At 36.3% G+C, this 20,339-nt stretch overlaps 1 protein-coding gene across 2 annotated transcripts in view; it reads left to right on the plus strand.

The window, feature by feature from the left end:
• IPO11 (importin 11) overlaps window positions 1–20,339 on the plus strand; it is a 244,644-nt gene that overhangs the window by 98,416 nt on the left and 125,889 nt on the right. For both annotated transcript variants that reach the window (XM_049864207.1, XM_049864214.1), the window contains exons 16-20: window positions 7,115–7,241; window positions 8,533–8,566; window positions 8,768–8,808; window positions 10,068–10,184; window positions 14,325–14,438. In XM_049864207.1, the coding sequence (XP_049720164.1) occupies window positions 7,115–7,241; window positions 8,533–8,566; window positions 8,768–8,808; window positions 10,068–10,184; window positions 14,325–14,438 (433 nt within the window). The remainder of the gene's footprint in view (window positions 1–7,114; window positions 7,242–8,532; window positions 8,567–8,767; window positions 8,809–10,067; window positions 10,185–14,324; window positions 14,439–20,339) is intronic.

Consider the following 20,339-nt stretch of genomic DNA (forward strand, 5'->3'; position numbering starts at 1 on the left):
GTGAGCAGTGGTATCCCTGGTTCCACGTCCGCTTCTGAAACCAGCCTGAATTTCTGGCAGTTCCCTGTCGATATACTGCTGTAGCCGTTTTTGGATCATCTTCAGCAAAATTTTGCTTGTGTGTGATATTAATGGTATTGTTCTATAATTTCCACATTCATTTGGATCACCTTTCTTGGGACTAGGCATAAATACGGATCTTTTTTTTTTTTTTCTTCCAGTCAGTTGGCCAGGAAGCTGTCTTCCATATTTCTTGGCATAGACGAGTGAGCACCTCCAGCGCTGCATCTGTTTGTTGAAACATCTCAATTGATGTTCCATCAATTCCTGGAGCCTTATTTTTCACCAATGCCTTCAGAGCAGCTTGGACTTCTTCCTTCAGTACCATCGGTTCCAGATCATATGCCACCTCTTGAAATAGTTGAATATCGACTAATTCTTTTTGGTATAATGACTCTGTCTATTCCTTCCATCTTCTTTTGGTGCTTCCTGCGTCGTTTAATATTTTCCCCATGGAATCCTTCACTATTGCAACTCGAGGCTTGAATTTTTTCTTCAGTTCTTTCAGCTTGAGAAACACCAAGCGTGTTCTTCCCTTTTGGTTTTCCATCTCCAGCTCTTTGCACATTTCATTATAATACTTGATTTTGTCTTCTCGAGACACCCTTTGAAATCTTCTACTTCATCAATTCTTCTTTTGCTTTAGCTGCTCGATGCTCAAGAGCAAGTTTCAGAGTCTCCTCTGACATCCATCTTGGTCTTTTCTTTATTTCTTGTCTTTTCAGTGACCTCTTGCTTTCTTCATGGATGATGTCCTTGATGTCATTCCACAACTCGTCTGGTCTGCAGCCACTAGTGTTCAGTGCATCAGATCTATTCTTCAGATGGTCTTTTAAATTCAGGTGGGATACGCTTAAGGTCATATTTTGGCTCTCGTGGACTTGCTCTGATTTTCTTCAGTTTCAGCTTGAATTTATATAGGAGCAATTGATGGTGTGTTCCGCAGTCGGCCCCTGACCTTGTTCTGACTGATGATATTGAGCTTTTCCATTGTCTCTTCCACAGATGTAGTTAATTTGATTTCTGTGTGTTCCATCTGGCGAGGTCCATGTGTATAGTCGCCGTTTATGTTGGTGAAAGAAGGTATTTGCAATGAAGAAGTCAGTGGTCTTACAATATTCTATCGTTCGATCTCTGGCATTGTTTCTCTCACCAAGGCCATATTTTCCAACTACTGATCCTTCTTTTGTTTCCAACTTCCGCATTGCAATCACTAGTAATTATCAATGCATCTTGATCGCCATGTTCAATCAATTTCAGACTGTAGCAGCTGATAAAAATCTTCTATTTCTTCATCTTTGGCCCTATTGTTTGGTGCGTAAATTTGAATAACAGTCGTATTAACTCGTCTTCCTTGTAGGTGTGTGGATATTAGCCTATCACTGACAGCATTGCACTTCAGGATAGATCTTGAAACGTTCTTTTTCATGATGAATGCAACACCATTCCTCTTCAAGTTGACTATATGATCGCCTGATTCAAAATGGCCAGTACCAGTCCACTTCAGCTCACTAATGCCTAGGATATCGATGTTTATGTGTTCCATTTTATTTTTGACGATTTCCGATTTTCCTAGATTCATACTTCATACGTTCCAGGTTCTGATTGTTAATGGATGTTTGCAGCTGTTTCTTCTCATTTTGTTATGTGCCACATCAGCGAATGAAGGTCACGAAAGCTTTATTCCATCCGTGTCATTAGAGTCGACTCTACTTTGAGGAGGCAGTCATCTTTTGAGTGCCTTCCAACCTGGGGGGCTAATCTTCCAGTACTATATCAGACAGTGTTCCGCTGCTATTCATAAGGTTTTCACTGGCTAATGCTTTTCAGAAGTAGACTGCTGGTCCTTCTTCCTAGTCCGTCTCAGTCTGGAAGCTCAGCTGAAACCTGTCGTCCATGGAAGACCCTGCTGGTATCTCAATATGGGTGGCATAGCTTCCAGCATCACAGCAACACGCAAGCCCCCACAGTATGACAAACTGACAGACATGTTGAGGAGTTTAAAATTAGACACTAAAAAAATATTCCAGATGGCTTTTTTTAAATAAAATGTGCAGTTCTGTTTATTTACTTTTGTTTACTTAGTGCCTATCAGAATTGTAGTGTGTGCTGTCCAGCTGATTCTGACTCATTTATCAGTGGCCCTGTATACCTAGCGTGTCATAATAGATGACTACCTTAGTTGAGTACATTAATAAATGAATAGAAGGCCTGTGATTCCACCCATATGTGGATCATTTTATAAATATTTAATGTCAGAGTTACAGAGCTGGAGATTCTTTATAAGTAAAAAGTAGTTTTGACCAGCAAGTAGCTATTTCTCTATTCATTTATTCGATTAACAGATATTTTTAGCACTTGGAATTTGCCAGGTCCTGTACAGCCAGTGGCAAAATAAGATAGACTCTCCCTCTGCCCTCAGGGGGTTATTGGGTCTTTGATGGGGAGAAAACTTCAGTGAGGAGATAGACATTGTGGTTTGATTATCTTTAAGCCCTTGAGGCTATTTAATTTAGACCTGTACTGTCTAGCACTTTAGCCATTGGCTATGTATGGCTATTGAGCACTTGAAATATGCTTAGTGCAACTGAGGAAATGACTTCTGAATTTTAATTAATTTAAATTTAAAAACTGAAGCTCTGTAAAATATGCAGTGATTACATGTTGCGAAATGATAGTATTTCGGTTATGTTGGGATAAATAAAATATTAAAATTTTACTTTTTATTTTAGTGAGGGTACTAAAAATTTTTAAATTGCACGTTTGACTTGCATTATATTTCTGTTGACAGAGCTGGTCTAGACCATTGTTTCTTAAACTAGTGTGTGTATGAATCACCTGGGGATCTTGCTAAAATGCGAGTTCTGATTTATTCGGTCTGGGCATAAGATTTTGTACTTCTAGCGAGCTGCTGGTCCAGAGACCATATTTTGAGGAACAAACTGACATCTAATCTTGACTCTGCCCTGAAGTGACTGTGTCCTGGGAATGTACCTTCCTGGGGGTCATTCTTTTTATCCAGAAGAGAGAGTTCAGTGTGGTAATCCCAACGGTCTCAGTCTAAAAATTATGCTTTACTTAAAAAAAAGAAAAACCAAGCTCGTTGCCTCCGAGTTGATTCTGACTCATAGCTACCCTATAGGACAGAAACATAGAATTTCCAGGCAGTGCCTGGTGGATTTGAACTGCTAACCTTTTGGTTAGCAGCTGTAGCTCTTAACCACTACGACACCAGGGTTTCCGTGCTTTTCTTAAGTCTCGTTTATTTCCACCTCTCTGACTTTGTTCAAAAAGTTCCTGTCCCTTGAAATGACATTTTCTCATTTTTTGCCCAATAATGTTTATCTTTTTTTTTTTTTTTTTGGCTTTAAAGAACAGAAATTCATTGTCTCATAGTTCTGGAGGTTGAAAGTCCAAATCAGGGTCTCAGCCATGTCAATTCCTTTCTTGTAGGTGATCCCAGGTGTTTCTTAGTTCCTTGGCTTGTAGACAGTCCTCATGTGGTGTGTCTTTCCCCCGTGTGTATGTACCTCCGTGTGTAATATACTCTTTTTAACTCAGAAGTGATTAGATTTAGACCCCACCCTGCTCTGATATGATCTAATTAACAGACAGACAAAAAAAACATCAAACTGGTTACTGTTGCATCAATCCCAGCTTATGGCAATGCCCTGTGTGTCAGAGTAGAACTGTGCTTCATAGGGTATTCAGTGGATAATTTTTCTAAAGTAGATTGCCAGGCCTTTCTTTCAAGATGCCTCTGGGTGGACTTGAACCTCCAACTTTTTGGTTAGCAGCTGAGCTCTTAATTGTTTGCACCACTCCCAGCATAAGGGCAGAGAGGGATGGTTTATCAACAGGAGGCACCAGAACAGGACCTAGAATGTTATTAAGAGCTAAGGAACTTCTTGCTCTCTCTTCTCTCTGTCTCTGTCTCTGTCTCGCTCTCAGAAATGGGGCCTGGGTTACCCATAGAACAGCACCTATCACGCTTCCTGGAAATGTTTCTCTATGATGCCTCCTCTGCTACACTGTCAGCCCTCTGGGGGGCCCATCTCTATAGCTCCAGTACCAAGCACAGTGTCTGCTATATTGTGGGTACTCAACAAAGATTCCTTGAATGAATAACGTTTATTCATTTACTTCCATAAGTAAATGATAAGGAAAGCCCCTGTTTACAAACCTGTTTTTTTTTTTTTTTTTTCATTTTTTAATTTTTATTGTGCTTTAAGTAAAAATTTACAAATCAAGTCAGTCTGTCATACAAAACCTTATATACACCTTGCTATATACTCCTGGAAACCCTGGTGGCATAATGGTTAAGTGCTATGGCTGCTATCCAGAAGGTCAGCAGTTCAGATACGCCAGGTGCTCCTTGGAAACTCTATGGGGCAGTTCTACTCTGTCCTATAGTGTTGCTATGAGTCAGAATTGACTCAGCGGCAGTGGGTTTATATACTCCTAGTTGCTCTCCCCCTGAGATAGCGCACTCCTTCTCTTTACCCTGTATTTCCGTGTCCATTCAGCCAGCTTCTGTCCCCCTTTGTCTTCTCATCTCCCCTCCAGACAGGAGCTGCCTACATTGTCTCATGTGTCTACTTGAGCCAAGAAACCCACTCCTCACCAGTATCATTTTCTGTCTCCTAGTCTAGTAAGTCCAATCCCTGTCTGAAGAGTTGGCTTCGGGAATGGTTAATGTCTTGGGGTAACAAAAGGTCTAGGGACCATGACCTCTGGGGTCGTTTTAGTCTCAGTCAGACCATTAAGCCTGGTCTTTTTACGAGAATTTGGGATCTGCATTCCCCTGCTCTCCTGTCCATCAGGGGTTCTCTGTTGTATTCCCTGTCATGACAGTCATCGGTTGTAGCCGGACACCATCTAGTTCTTCTGGTCTCAGGCTAATGTAGTCTCTGATTTATGTGGCCCATCTAACTCTTGGGCTCATACTTACCTTGTGTCTTTGGTGTTCTTCATTCTCCTTTGTTCCATGTGGACTGAGACCAATTGTATCTTCCAATAATGTTTATTTTAAAGGATTGCTCAAATTCCATCTCCCCTTGTTTTCTCTAACTTTTCTAAAACCCTAGTATACATGTATCTTTGCGTTCTTTAATTTTTTTAGGTGTGTTATAAAGTGTTTGAAGGCAGAAAACACTTGTCCGTATATATTTCAACTTTAATGATGATTCTTTCTAGTGCTTGGTAGTTGTTTAAGGTTGCAATTTTCTAAACAATGTCGTGTTACATGCAGAATATAAATGTATATCATTTTGCCACTTAAATTTATATAATATCAAGAAATAGTATGTAGAATTCTTTTTTATTAATATTTTATTTATTTTGATGTTGAGAATATACACAGCAAAACATACACCAATTTGACAGTTTCTACATGTCCAATTCAGTGACGTTGATTACATTCTTCAAGTCGTGCAGCCATTCTCACCCTCCTCTGAGTTGTTTCCTCCCCTACCAATACAAACTCACTCACTCCTGAGGTTCCCATCCAGACTGTTGAGTTGCTTCTGTCAACTTGATCCCATACAGGTAGTTCTCAAAAGAGCACAATGCTCAAGGCAGATACCTTCCACTAAAAAAAAAAAAAGCTAAGCTAAACGATTTTTTGGTTTGAAGAAGACATCAGGGGGATACTTTCGGTTTAAGGTTTAAAGATTATCTCACAGCAGTAGTTCTGGGGGTTTGTCTAGCCTCCATGGCTGCAGAAAGTCTGAGTCCATGATAATTTGCAATTCTCTTTTACATTTTCCCTGTTTCGATCAGGATTCTTGTATAGAATCTTTGATCAAAATGTTCAGTAATAGTTTTTCTGGTCTCATGGCAAAGGAGGCAGTTGTTCGTGGAGGGAATTTAGTATGTGAAATTCTTGGAAACAGATAATTTAACTTCCTTACTGTCATGGATTAAAGTATGTCCCACCAAAAATAAGTGTATCAACTTGGTTAGGCCATGATGCCTAGTATTCTGTGGCTGTCCTCCATTTTATTGTTGTAATTTTATGTTAGGATTAGGATGAGATTGTAACACCCTTACCGGGTCACATTCCTGATCCAGTGTAAAGGGAGTTTCCTGGGGGTGTGGCCTTGCACCACCTTTTATCTCTCAAGAGGTAAAAGGAAAGGGAAGCAAGCAGAGAGTTGGGGACCTCATATCACCAAGAAAGGACAGGGAGCAGAGTGTGTCCTTTGGACCTGGGTCCCTGATCCTGAGAGGCTCCTCGACCAGGGGAAGATTGATAACAAGGGATCTTCCTCCAGAGCCGACAGAGAGAAAGCCATCCCTTGGAGCTGACACCCTGAGTTTGGACTTGTAACCTCCTACACCGCCAGAGAATAAACTTCTCTTTGTTAAAGCCATCCACTTGTGGTGTTTCTGTTAGGGCAGCACTAGATGACTAAGACGCATACCTAAAGAACCTTTATTTACCTTAGCAAAATTGACCATAGTAAAAGAAAAAAAAAATACTTTTTTATAAATATCATTATGCTTGATAATCTTAGTTATATTCTGTATTGATTACCCCCTGTAAAGTTAGAAAGTTTAGGTGAAATTATTGTTAAGGTCATGTGAATATTATATATAAGCCTTGAGGTCTCTCACAGTGTTCTGAAAATAATCTTTATGGAATTAACAGAATTGGAATGGAATGGTTACATATTGGAGCTCCTTTATTATGACTTTTTCGGTCCCCTCCAACCTTAGGTTTGGGTATTAGCTAGTTACACATATTCTGGTTATCTATTTTTGGTTACTTGAGGAATAGAAATGGACTTAGTTTTTATGTACACATCTATGTTACATTTCTTTAATGCAAAAGAATCAGGGCTATAACATATCTACCTAAGAATTTTCACTTATGTTGGAAATTTACTGTTAATATTTTATATTATGGTACAGTTAGAGGTAGCTTTTGAACTTTTATGTAAAAAATGGGTATTGCATTTCTTATTACATTTTGATTTAGAATGATTAAAAGCACTCAGTGAAATAGGCTTCTTAAATTATTTAACATTTTTATTTCATGACTTTTCTTTAGGTATAAGCCATTGCGACGCAGGGTGATCTGGCTCATTGGTCAGTGGGTTTCTGTGAAATTCAAGTCTGACTTAAGACCAATGCTATATGAGGCAATTTGTAACTTACTTCAAGACCAAGATTTAGTGGTATGTTGCCTAAATGTCTTAAAATAGCTTATTTTTTAAAGTTTATCCTGTGTTAAAGTTCAAATTCAGAAATGGTGTTCATCTTTCTTCAGAATGTTTGTGGCCTGTCATTTGTGTGGTTATGTTCCTTGGTGTGGATTTGGCAGTATTTAACGTTTGGTGAATGTGTCTAATCAGCATCTGAAGACCTCAGAAGCTCCTGTAAAGTGATGAAAACTTTCTCTCTTTGTGTGTAAATGGTTGCAAAGAGAAAACCAATTGCTGTTACAGATGTGGAGCCCTGGTGGTGTAGTGCTTAAGAATTATGGCTGCTAACCAAAAGGTTCGCAGTTAAAGTCCACCAGTTGCTCCTTGGAAACCCTTTGGGGCAGTTCTTCTCTGTCCTGTAGGGTCCCTATGAGTCAGAATTGACTCAATGGCAGCAGGTTTGGTTTGGTGTTTTTTTATTACAGATGTAGGGAGAATAGCATCTAAGAAAGTAATGACTCCGAACCAGTATATAAGAGTTTTAGATTTATTTTAAAGAGTATAATACAGAATTTAGTTGTGGCTTGGGATCACGTTACTTAAAGTAGAAATTGTAAGTGTTAGCCAGTACCAAAATGCTGATCAAGTCAGGAGTAAAACCTGAAAGATGAGGAGATAATGTTGTTATGAATTGCCCAGGTATCTTGCTGATTCATAAAGAAAATATGATTTGAGAGGGTCAGGAGCTTGTACAAACCTATATGATACAGACACCTACATATTTCTGTATATGTGAACTTGGGAATTTAGAAGATCTCAGGGTATATCTTTTGAGTATTTCAGAGATTTACTGTAATTGAGGTTATAGATGAGAATTAATGCTCTTTCTCTTTCCCTCTTTCTTCTTTTCTTCCTGTTTTATTCTTCCCTCGCCTTTCACTTATATATTTCCTAGCTTCCCCAAAACTACCTTGCTTTCCTGTTCCTCTTCTTCTGGCATCATCTACATGCTATTCTCAGTCCCACCGTCTTTACACATCTATGACAAATGATCTTTCTTCCCGGATGTACCCACTGGATTAAAGGCTTCTTAAGCAAATTCTGTGAAACAGAGAAGGGTGGGACTAGACACTACCTCATATTTTTAGGCTTTAGTGTAAAATAAGGGGATTATCTTGTATTTCTGGATGTTAACATGCTCTGTGACTTTAATGTTAACAAAAAGAATGAAAAAAATTGATTTGGAATAAGTTTTTTCCTTTTGCTATTAATGATGTTTAATAATTCTAGAATGATTAAAAAGTTATGCTGTACATTCTTTTAGGTCCGTATCGAAACAGCTACAACTCTGAAGTTAAATATCCTTTAAGAAATCTAAAAAAATACTTCATCACAGAGAATTTAGTTAATAGCACTTTAAAATTGAGAATTATTTTGTGAAATTTTTTTATGGGATAGTTTAAATATAATTTTGATTGATTTATTATATTTGTTTTATATACACTTTATCTTGATAAACTGCATATATTAGCTCTCAGTATTCCTTAACTGCTCTTCACCTGTTGATGATTTTGAATTTCGAACTGATCAGTTCCTACCGGTAAGAATACTTATTTTCAGATTTTAAAAGAATTTTTGCTTATGTCTTTGGAACATGAAGTTTTATATTATTTTATAGCAAGTAACATATATCTGTTATTTATTAAAGCTCAGTTTAAAAGTATATTGGATTCTTTTGAGGTCATTAACGTCTATCAATGATTGTTCTGCTCAGTTCACTGTTTATTCTGTTGATTTATGTTAGCTATCTTGTCATTTATTTTGAAGTTGACTCCTAAACTTTTTCTTTTCTCACAATTGTAAAACATCAGTTTTTTGGTTTTGTGTATATATGTTACTTTTTACTCCTTAGGTTACCCACCTGTATTATTTGTTTATATATATTTGTATCATACACTAGATTGCAAGTTTCTCGAAGAGCAGAATATGAAGTCTTTCTAATTTTTTTATTCTTGACTATACCCCCTGCACCTAGCATGGTGTTTTCACATAATTTATACTCAGTAAGCGCTTGTTAAATATGTCAATAAAACTGGGGTGAAAGTGTGTGTTCTTTTTAAGAGAACTAGGTGAGAAGAAAGTTGTATGATGTCTGTATTTCTTGTAGGGGCCATAGATGGAGAAACTTGTAGAACAGTGATTTTTCTTTAATAAAAGAATCTGTCTTATATTTGGATGAAAGAAGTGTATTTTAGGAATCTGTATAAAAATGAACTGAATATCTGAAAGAATAAATGTTTGTTTTATGAAAGTATCTGGCAGCTTATAATTTGTTATTTCCTAACGTAATTTTCATAGTGTTGGGTATTTGTTTTCTGCTTCCTAATAGCAGACCACCATTCTTACAATAACAAGTATATGATCTATATAAATGTATATAGATCCATGCAGCATATGTAAAGGGCCGCAGACAGCTGGCATGTGAGTGCAGTAATTGATATTCTTTTTGCTTTAATTAGTAAGCCTTGAAAACAAAACATTTTGTGATTGGCAACAGGCATATGTTGAAGAGCAATGACAAGACACTGTAAACAGTTTACTTAGCAGTGTAATGTTGAAACACACAGTTTAGACAGTTTTCTTCTGAAAATGTTATTTATAAAACAGACACATTTTGCAGCAATGAAGAAAATCACTGTCTTAAATATCGGCAGCTTGAACACTTTGAATGCTAAAAGTTTTAGCTTTCGGTTTGTTTGGTTTTTATTGCTTTGATGTTATGATTTAATTTTATTTCTGTCTGCATGTATGTAGAGGTTTTTACGTTTCTATTCTGAACCTTTTATTTCCTATCTGCAGTATTTGGAAACCATGTTCACGCTACTTTTTCAGTTACTGCAGCAAGTTACAGAATGTGACACAAAGATGCATGTTTTGCATGTCCTTTCTTGTGTGATCGAAAGAGTCAACATACAGGTAATTTTGTTGTAAAACATGAAAATAAATGTCAGAAAGGTGAGTAGAGTATATGTACAATTCATTAACATCTTTACTTTCTTTGGTTTACCTACATTGTTTAAAACTTAAAACATTTATTATGATGCTTCCAAGTTATAGGTTGTGATTTTAGTTACATGTGATTCAAAACTGACATTTATACTCTTGAGATTTAATAATAAAATCACTAAGAAAATTAGGATTTAAAAAATTGCATCAGCAAGATAAAGATGTTTAGAAAGCAGACATTTCTACCCCTTAGCAAACCCTGTTTACACTTAATAATACTTATAAAAATTCAGTGTGTTTAAGGGCATACCCACAGGTGTATGGCAGCAAACATAAATTTTCTTAGAAGTCTGCTATTTTTACTGTAAAAATTAAGTTAGGTTTTCAGTCCAGTCCTCATTATATCCATGTTTGATTTAATATAAATATAATGAGTCAGAATTGACTCGTTGGCAGTGGGTCTGGTTTTGATTTTTAGAGTTCTTGACGGTTAAATTTTTCAGCTTTCCTAATCATTTTTAATCTTTGGGACAAATTGATAATCTGGGAAGCTGCACTGTAATTATCATGTGGCTTCTTATACCCTAGTTCACCACTGCATATCCTTGTTTGAAAAGCACTAAGGTGAATCTGTGAGATATTGGTGAAAGATAATTGATTTGGAGTCCACAGACTTGAAGTCTACTCTTGGATTTGCTGTTAGTGAATTCTGACAATTGAGCCTGCTTTAAGTGTTATAGGATTTTGACAGTTCATCATCTTAACTAACTTTATTATCTTTATTCAAAAGCTTATACTTTTCAGGCTCATAATTCTGCTTTTGCAATCCAGAAGACCTCAGTTCAAGTCCCTGACTTTGCTATTTAGCTTGGGCAAGGTCTTTAACCTTTTTTTCCTCATGTATAAAATGATGAAGATAATCCTGAGCTCACCTATTTCACAATGTTTCATGGATAATTTGAAATTATTTCAATTATTATAGATATCCAGTATGCTTTAGAATACTGTACAACTGCAAAAATTATTATTTATATAAAATTGATGAAAACAAATTTGGTAATTTTTTATAATTTTATTTGGATATCATTTGGCTAGTGGAACTTTCTTAAAGAAAATTGTTTTTCTTTGTGTAGAAATGAAGTTTCTTACTTATGTCTCTGTAAACCTCTAACTAAACCTTTTACCTCAAAAGTTTCAAATTCTTCTTGGTTAGTAAATTTAAAAATGCTTTCGCATTTCTATCCACACTCTGTTCTTCAGAACACAAATAGCTTAAGCAGCTCAGGTGACAGTATCATCAGTAAGTAATAATAAGATGTAGTTATCCAGTAATAATTTTTATATTCAGAACTCGGACTAAGATAAGAAATGGTTAAGAAAAATATTTTCAGCAGTCTCATTCTTGGACTTTTTCCTGTGTTAACCTTTGAACAAACCCATCATTTATATACCCTACAATAATCTTCCGTATGCTACGTTGGATTTTTGTCCACTAGTTTGCAGACACTTTGAGCCATCTTACAGTAGTGCTTTCTGACACAAAATAGTTTAAGTTTTAGTGAAGTTACTAGCTTTGTACCATAGTGTGTAATTATCTGAATATTATATTTGTCTACTTTTTGAAAAAGGAGGTGAAGATGTACAATTAAATTATCCCAATACAAAGATCCTGTAATGATGATGTAGTTAGAAAAAAGATGGAAATGATCAGGCATGATGTCAGGCAGACAGTCTTGGACTTGTGCTTTCTAATGGAAAATAATAAAAGCCTGTGTGGAATATTAAATATCTGTTGAAAATTGTGTCTGAAAGAGGACGCATCATCAGGAATTTATAATATTTTTGAAACCCCATGGGGTTGGAACCCTTGTTAAAACATTTGTTAAAATGTCACATACTTGATTTTTCATGTGTTTTCCGTAATAGATTGTGAAGGAAAGTGGAGATCTCCTTACATGTGAACTAACTAATGAGACCAGAATACGCATAATACTCCCTCCATTCTGTTTTTTTTTTGGCGGGGGGGCGGGTACCAAAAGATCAGTACGTTTAATGTATGTTTTCACCTCAGTTGTGCTACACTGATTGCTAAACTTCTATTGTAGTGTTAGTGTTATTTAGCTTGATGTATATAAACGTTCTTAATTCCATTTGTTTTTAAAATATTATGCAAGTAATTGATAATTGGCCTATCAAAAAACTGTGGTTGGTAATTATTTTCAGAATTGTCTATGGGTAATATTTTTTCTTTCACATCTTCTCATTTGAAAATTTCAAACACATAGAAAAGTTATAAAAACAGAACAGTCAGCACCCATGCACCCTTTGCCTAGATGGATTAGTTACTAACATTTTACCACATTTACTATGTATCTATGCACATATATAGACTTTTTGTTGTTAAACCCTTTGAGCTTTAGTTGCAGACATCATGATACTTTACCCTGGTATTAGACTCTCCTTCTTAGGAGATGTATATTCCTCTTGCACTGGAACCATAATACTGTGTTTAGACTCAGGAAATTTAACATTGATGCGATACTATTACCTAATATCAAGCCTGTATTCAGATTTCCCCAGTTGTCCCAATTATGTACTCAGCCTATTGGAACGTTTTGCTGTTGTGTTACTACTCTGGTCTTCTTTAAACCCCAGCCTTTTTTAAAAAATCTTTTTCCACAGTGACTCTATTGGTGAATTTTGAAATAATGTTTTAGAAGCATTAATTTTAATTTAGAACATCATATATTCTAATGAATAGTTAGGATTGAAACATAAATTTTTTTTTTTTTTTACAATATTTAAAATGTAACTGGGTACTTTGGTTTTACATAACATATATTTCCCTTCTGCCACTCCTTATTCCCTATTTGTTCAAAACCAGCTTATTTTCCTTATCAGTAGAGTGTTCTGTTACATGCTGTTTATAGTTGGGTATGAAAGAGTTAGGTACTTATTTTGAAACCTCAGTTTTCATGTATTAATTGGTCTGCTTTCATCAGCTAATTGGAGTCATCTTTGAGATAGAGCACTTAGCAAAACTGAGTAAGTGCTCAGTAAGTACTAACTATTAAAATACAGTATGGTTCAAATTTTGAAAATAAGGTAATGTAATTAAAGCGCCTGTTAATATTCAGTTTTATCTCACTGAAATATTTGAGCAAATATTTATCTTCTGCAATCCTCAGACCTGCAGGAGGGAAGACAAATCTTACATATTTTTTGCTACTCATTTAGTATATGATATTTCAGAAGCAGAATAAGAAAACAGTAACCTTTTTTGGAATCTTTTTTTTTTTTTTTTAATAATCCATTGGATTGAAATAGGTAGTGTTGAAGCTGTGAAGATGTAATATTTCCGTTTCATCACTGAAGATTTTTTTTGTCAGAGCAGTTTCAAATACTGTGGTTCTAAGCCTGGAGCAGAAGAGCTGTCCAGCTTCAGTTCAGATCTGTTTTATTTTTCAAGAAATTCACTGTCAAGCTGTATTGGGCTTCAGGATATATATTTTTTAAATGGTTAACTTAATCCATAGTGGGCTTAACAGTATTATCCTTTGAAAATGATTTCCTTCTCCTGTGTTTCGACTACAGCTTATGTACACCTTTATCATTGCTGTGATCTTTTTGTGTTTTCGGGTTTATATGTTTTTCTTTACACCCTTTTCTTTCCAGTGCTTTGCCTACAGGGCCTAACACTTAGAAGATGCCCATCAGATAATTGTTGCTGGCTCTTTTTAAAACCTAGTGTAATTGCTGGTTAGGTAAGCTGTTTTATTAAAAAGGAATCAGGATATAACAGCATTTCCTATTAATAATCTCCAAAGAAGTGACCGTCTTCACTATATTTTATATTTCCTGAGTTTTTGTTCATTAAATAAATGTGGTACTTTGTTTAAAATTGCTTAGAAACATTTACCAAAGAGGCCTGTGTCTGTAGTTAATCTCTGATTTATCTTTAAAAGGATATATGCTTAATACATTGCATCCTATAAATATTAAATATTTGCTGCCTGGGATTTTATAGTGCTGTTGTCAGTGTTTCTTGAAGTAAATCGCCTTCTTTAGTAATAAAATTCTGTTCCTTGCCCTGTTTCTGTTGTGTGATAGATCCGACCATATGTAGGATGTTTGGTACAGTATCTGCCTCTTCTTTGGAAGCAGAGTGAAGAACACAATATGCTGAGATGTGCTATTCTGACAACACTAATTCATCTTGTTCAGGTAAGTCACTTCTCCACAGAATTTCTTAGTCTCGTGTTTTTTTTTTTTTAATTGTTTCCAGTGATTTGTGAAAGATTTCATGTTTTACTCTTATGTTTTTTCATGTGTGATCTGGAAACTCTTAAGAACAACTTTCTTATGTTTATTTTGAATATTTTTTGAGGACATCCAAAGAGTATTTTCTTTTTCTTTAAATGAGTTTTTACATTAGTTGTTTCTGGTGATGATAGACTGTCATGATTTGTTTAGCTCGTTGTACCTTGCATGCAGTTTCCCTGATATTCAGGGCTTTTCTGCGTAAACTTACTCACTATGCCCACCTTTTTTTAATTGACTTTAAATAAAAAATTTTCCTTTCATAAATTGGGAAGGCAGGAAAACAGATGAGTTGCTTTTGAGAAGAGAAGGGTGAATTTGATTTCAGATGTTTTGACTTTGAAGTGTTGGGGATGTGTAGCAGGTAGACAGAAACCCGAAACTTGAGAGAGAGAACTGGACTGTACTTCTCATTAGAACTGCTGAAGTGAAATATAGCCTGACAGTGCGAGTATAGTGAGGAAGGAGCTTAAGACCAAGAGTGAGACTATCTCAGTGCAGGGAAGCTCAAATAATTCTTCTGACCTCTCCTGAAGTTTAAGAGATTTTTCAGTGGGGGTGGGGTGAGGTGGGTAGGAATCTGCCTCTAAATTGAGAATTCTTACTCTAAAATTTTCTGAATAACATTTGTTTAAAAAACCTTTCCCAGGCACCTGGACACTTTGTTGAAACGTGAACTCATTCTTTCTGTAAATGTGGATAACTTTTACCAGTTGGTTACAAATTCCTAGACGAGGCAGTTTTAGATAGATTAATAGCGATGCATTTAATAAGTATCTGACTCTTCCTCTCTGCCCTTTAATTCTTGAATTCTGTAAGGTAAAGATTATATCCCCTTTTTAGATAAGGAGTCAAAGGCTAAAAGAAGGTAAGTGGCTAGCCCTAGTTTGCATCTGTGAATAACAGAACAAAGGCTAATCCTTAGATATTTTATATTTTTTCTTTGCCAAAATGTGTTTTTAGACTCAGCTTGGGAGTTTTATGAGGGAGATGTGAAACCCACCTCTCACCCCCTCTTCTTTATCTCCTCAGACAGTTACCTCAGGAAATGTTAGGAGACTAGAGTAACCCGTATGGAATGTTGGGAGTGTATAGGATCTTTTTCTTTAATTATGCTATGTCGGTTCTCTCTGTATTTGTGTAGGTCAAAGGTGTAAGGTTCCAAGCAAGTAATCATCCTTTTTGGGGAAGGTATATAATGTTTAACATTAAAACGGAGATTGTAGTTTAAAATTTATTTTTCTGTAATTTGAGAAGATCATACTAAGGTTTATTGGTAAATTGCCTTTTATGGAAAACACTCATCTTTTGGCTGATAACACTTAATAGGCAGCTACTGATGTTTTTCTTTTTTGTTTTTTCTATAAACCTGGGGACCAGAGTCTGATAGTATTTGACTGGGGAAGGTGAAAACTGGCTTAGGGTAAATTTTCTAGCCTACAGTAGTTGGCCTCAGTGGAAATAGGCATTCACTCATGCAATAAGCATTTGTTAATACATGCAGTGCATAGTACATGGTGCTGGGCCCTGGGATACAGAAATGAATAGAGCAAGCTCTTTGTGAAGGTAGCTGTCTAGGGGATGATGGATCGCTAAAAACAGTCATGTTAAGTGCTCTTTTAGCAGTAAGAGCATAGTTCTATAAGGGCACATAGAATGTTATGTATCTCAGACTGGAGGGTAAGGTGGAACGTCAGAGCCCTCTTAATAGACGTAGTACCCAAAGAGTGTTGGTGTTAAGTAGGAGATATTAATTGTTGTTTAAGGATGGAAATTGTAAGCATATTTTAGACAAATCGACCAACATGTGTAAAGCCAACTAGGCATGAGAATATACGGTGTGCTTTATTTTTTTAAGGTTTTTATATTAATCAGGTCCATGGGTGGCGCAAATGGTTTGCACTCAAGTACTAACTGAAGGGATGGCAGTTTGAATCCACCTAGTGGTGCTGTGGAGGAAAGTCCCGGTCGTCTACTTCTGTAAGATTGCAGCCATTGAAAACCCCATGGAGCACATTGCTATTGTGAAGCGCTTGGGGTTGCTGTGATCTGGAATCACTCAATGCCAGTGGGTTCTGAGGGTTATGTATGAATCCCTTTTACATGTGTATAAGTTAATGGGGTTAGTTCTTGAAGATTTTTTTATGAAAACAAGCAGTACCCTGCCCCTTTTTCTCTCCATTTCCTGTGTGATGGAAGAACCCATTTTCGACTCTTACTGCCGGATCTCTTAGGTTTTACCTGTTCAGCTGTAAATAACTGACTTATATTGTTCATCCTTGATTTAAGCATTGTAGGCATTATCTCTTGACTTCCTTGTATAGGAGACGAGGATTTAATCTTTTTATATTCCTCTGTCACTCCTACTCACAGCCCCTACCTACCAGCCAACACCTACACGTTTCCCACATTGCCACACTCCCAGTGTAGTTATGGTGTAATTTAAGTTAGATGAGTATTTAGTGTTTTTATTTTTACAACTATATAAATGCTTTTTAAGATACATGTCATGTTTAAATTTCTTTCTTGTACAAGCATCGCCCAAAACCCCACCCCTGCTTTAATAATTTTGTTTCTTAGTATATTACTTTTCTATTGCTGTGTAACAAATTACCACAAACTTAGCAGCTTAAAACAGCATCCATTTTTAGCTCACAGTTCTGTAGGTCAGAAGTCCAGATGAGGTACATCTGGATTCTCTGCTCAGGGCCTTGACTGGCGAAATCAAGGCATCAGACTAAATTTTCCCCTAGAGGCTTTGGGGAAGAATCTGATTCCATGTTTCTCAAGTTGTTGGAGGAATTCAGTTTCTTGCAGATGCAGGACTGAGACCTCAGCTTACTTGCTGGCTCTCAGCTGGGAGCCCCTCTTAGCTACTAGAGTCCAACCATAGTCCTTGACATGTGGCTCTCCCTCCAGCTTCAAATGCTTATGTGTCAAATCTTCTGATGCTTTGAATCTGACTTTCCCCTTTGCAATGTCAGAGAAAGCTCTTGCTTTATTTTATTGTGGTCAGTATATATATGTATAACAAAATATTTGCTGTTTCAACCTTTTTTAGTAAAACTTCTCTGCAGTGATCAGACCACTAGATGATCTCTGTATTTTAAGGTCAGCTGCTTTAGAGCCTTAATCACATCTGCATAATTCCTTCACAGCAGTACCTGGATTAAAATGTTTGGATGGTTAGGTCACCTGGGGCCGAGAATCTGACGTGGGGTGGTCATCTTAGAATTCTGCCTACTACCCTTAGTTTTCTATGTAATTGAGCCCACTTTTTCATCCATTGTCTAAGTGTTCCTTCAGTATATTCAGACACACCAGGTATTTTGCCAGTTTCATCATCTTGAAGAAATCTGGATGTTCTTCGGCACTCTAGTCTAAGCTGGTTTTACTCTGTGCTTGTGTACAACTGTTACAGCTAAATCCCCTTTTAGTGTCATTAAGAAAATTATTTTTTCTCTCCGTTTGATGAGATGCCTGTTTTCAGTATCTTATGTCTTCTTTCTTGTTTTAATCCCTCTTTCCGAGGGAGCACACCCTCGAGTGACATTCTGCAGAAGATACATAGGAGGTACATTTTTTGAGATTATGTATGTGTGGAAATGTCTTTGTTCTTCTCTCACATTTGATGAGTAATTTGAGTGTAAAATTCTGGGTAGTATCTCAAAATTTTAGAAGTATTGTTCCTTTGCCTACTTGCTTTCAGAGTTGCTCTTTAGAACTCTGAAGCCATTCTAATTCATAATTGTTGAATGTGTCATCCTTTCTTCCTCTTTTTGGCAACTTGTATGGTATTGTTTGTGTTCCCATTTTTAATTTCATGTAGCTGCTGATGTGTTAACATCCCATAGTTCTGGGTACTTGATGGACCTTTCAAACTGGAGATTCACGTTCTTGGATTCTAGATAACTTTATTGTGTTGTTATTTTTTTTAGATAATAATTCGTTGTGTTTTTGGTGAAAGTTTACACAGCAAATTAGGTTCTCATTTGACAGTTTCTACACAAATTGTTTAGTGACATTAGTTACATTTTTCACAATGTGTCAGTGTTTTCTTTAATTGCGTTCTGGTCGTTCTGTTACTGATACTCTGTTTCCCTACCCCCCACCCCCCATCTCATTTTTGCTTTAGAGTAATTGTTGACATTTTGGTCTCATTTAGATGATTTTTACGTTATTGTGTTTTATCATTTCCTCCACTTTGTGTTTTCTCTCTTTCCGAACCTTTTATTGCTTAAATGTATGATACATGTTCTGAATCATTTCTTAATGACACTGAAAGGGGATTCAGCTGTAACAGTTGTACACAAGCACAGAATAAAACCAGTTCAGACTAGAGTGCATAAGAACATCCACATTTCTCCAAATGATGAAACTGGCAAAATACCTGGTGTGTCTGAACATACTGAGGGAATACTTAGGTTGTAGATGAAAGACATGGGCTTTCTTTTTATTCCTTTCCTGCTTTTTCTTATCTTTGCCCTTTTGCTCTACTTTCTGAGGGATTTCCTCAACTTTATCTTCTAACTTTTTTGAGGTTTTCTGTCCTGCTATCATGTTTTTAAGGTCTGTAAGTTCATTTTTGTTTTGTTGACTAACCCTTTTGTATAGTGTTTCGTTTTTAATGAATGCAGTGTTTTCTGTTCTACCAGTGAGGATGTTAATAATATACTTCTCCAAACTTTGATCTCTCTGGATAGTGTGGGTTTTTTTTTTTTTCCCCACCTTCGAGATGCTGTATTCTATTTATTTTCATGTTAGAGGTTTTAATCATATCTGTTGGTTGCCTCAATTTTTTTTTTATATTTTATTACGAAAAGTGTGAAGCATACATAAAAGAATGAAGAACAATGTAATGAATTCTTAGGTAACCATCATACAGCTCCAAGAACTATCAACATTTTGTCTGTGTGAATTAAGGAGTTGGCACTAAAAAGTTGATTGAAAGGGTCGAATGTGTGTGGGGAGCTTACTGATTCTGGGTTTTTCTTTTAGGATGATCTAACTGAATTGTTTCCTATGGAACTTTCCATGCTAATATTTTAAGAACTTTCTTGACGAAAGAGTCTTCAGTCTCCTTGCCTAATGTGTTCTAAGTTAATCTCTCTGTTTTGTATAGTACTGTTGTACTTCTACGTGGTATCTCACAGTCTTGAGACTGTTTTACGTTTGTAGAAAATATTCTTTTATCTGATTTTTCCTCAAATAAGTTGGTGTCAAGTGTTTATCTTCTGTTTCACTAATCCTGACTTCCATTGCCTCAGTTTTCTTCCTGTGACTTTCTTATTGAGTTGTCCAATTCTGTAATTTTATTGGTAATCTTCTGGATTTCTGTTTGCTGTCTCTCTGTGGATTCTTGCAGCCTGTTTAATTTGTTGGTTATGCTCTTCTGTAGTCTTGTTAAGTTCTTCTCTTGCTTTATCTATGTGTTCCTTGGCTTGTTTTGTGTTTTGCCTGATCTCTTTCTGGATCTCTTCAAGAGTTCTGTATATTAATCTTTTGTACTCTACCTCTGGTAATTCTAGGAAGTTTTCTTCCTCCAAAAGTTTTCTTGAATCTTTGTCTTGGGAGCCTGTTGAAGCCATTGTGGTCTGCCTCTTTATGTGATTTGATATTGACTGTTGTCTCCGAGCCATCAATAAGTTATTCTTTTTATTTAATGTTTGCTTACTGTGTCCTAACTTCTTATTTTGTTTTGATATGCCCAGATAGGCTGCTTGTGTGAGCTAGTTTGATTATTGGTGCCTTTGAAGCTCTAATGTCCTGTCCCCAGGCGGATAGATCTGTTATTAGGTATGTGAG

Source organism: Elephas maximus, chromosome 2, assembly GCF_024166365.1.
Source record: "Elephas maximus indicus isolate mEleMax1 chromosome 2, mEleMax1 primary haplotype, whole genome shotgun sequence".
NCBI lineage: Eukaryota > Metazoa > Chordata > Mammalia > Proboscidea > Elephantidae > Elephas > Elephas maximus.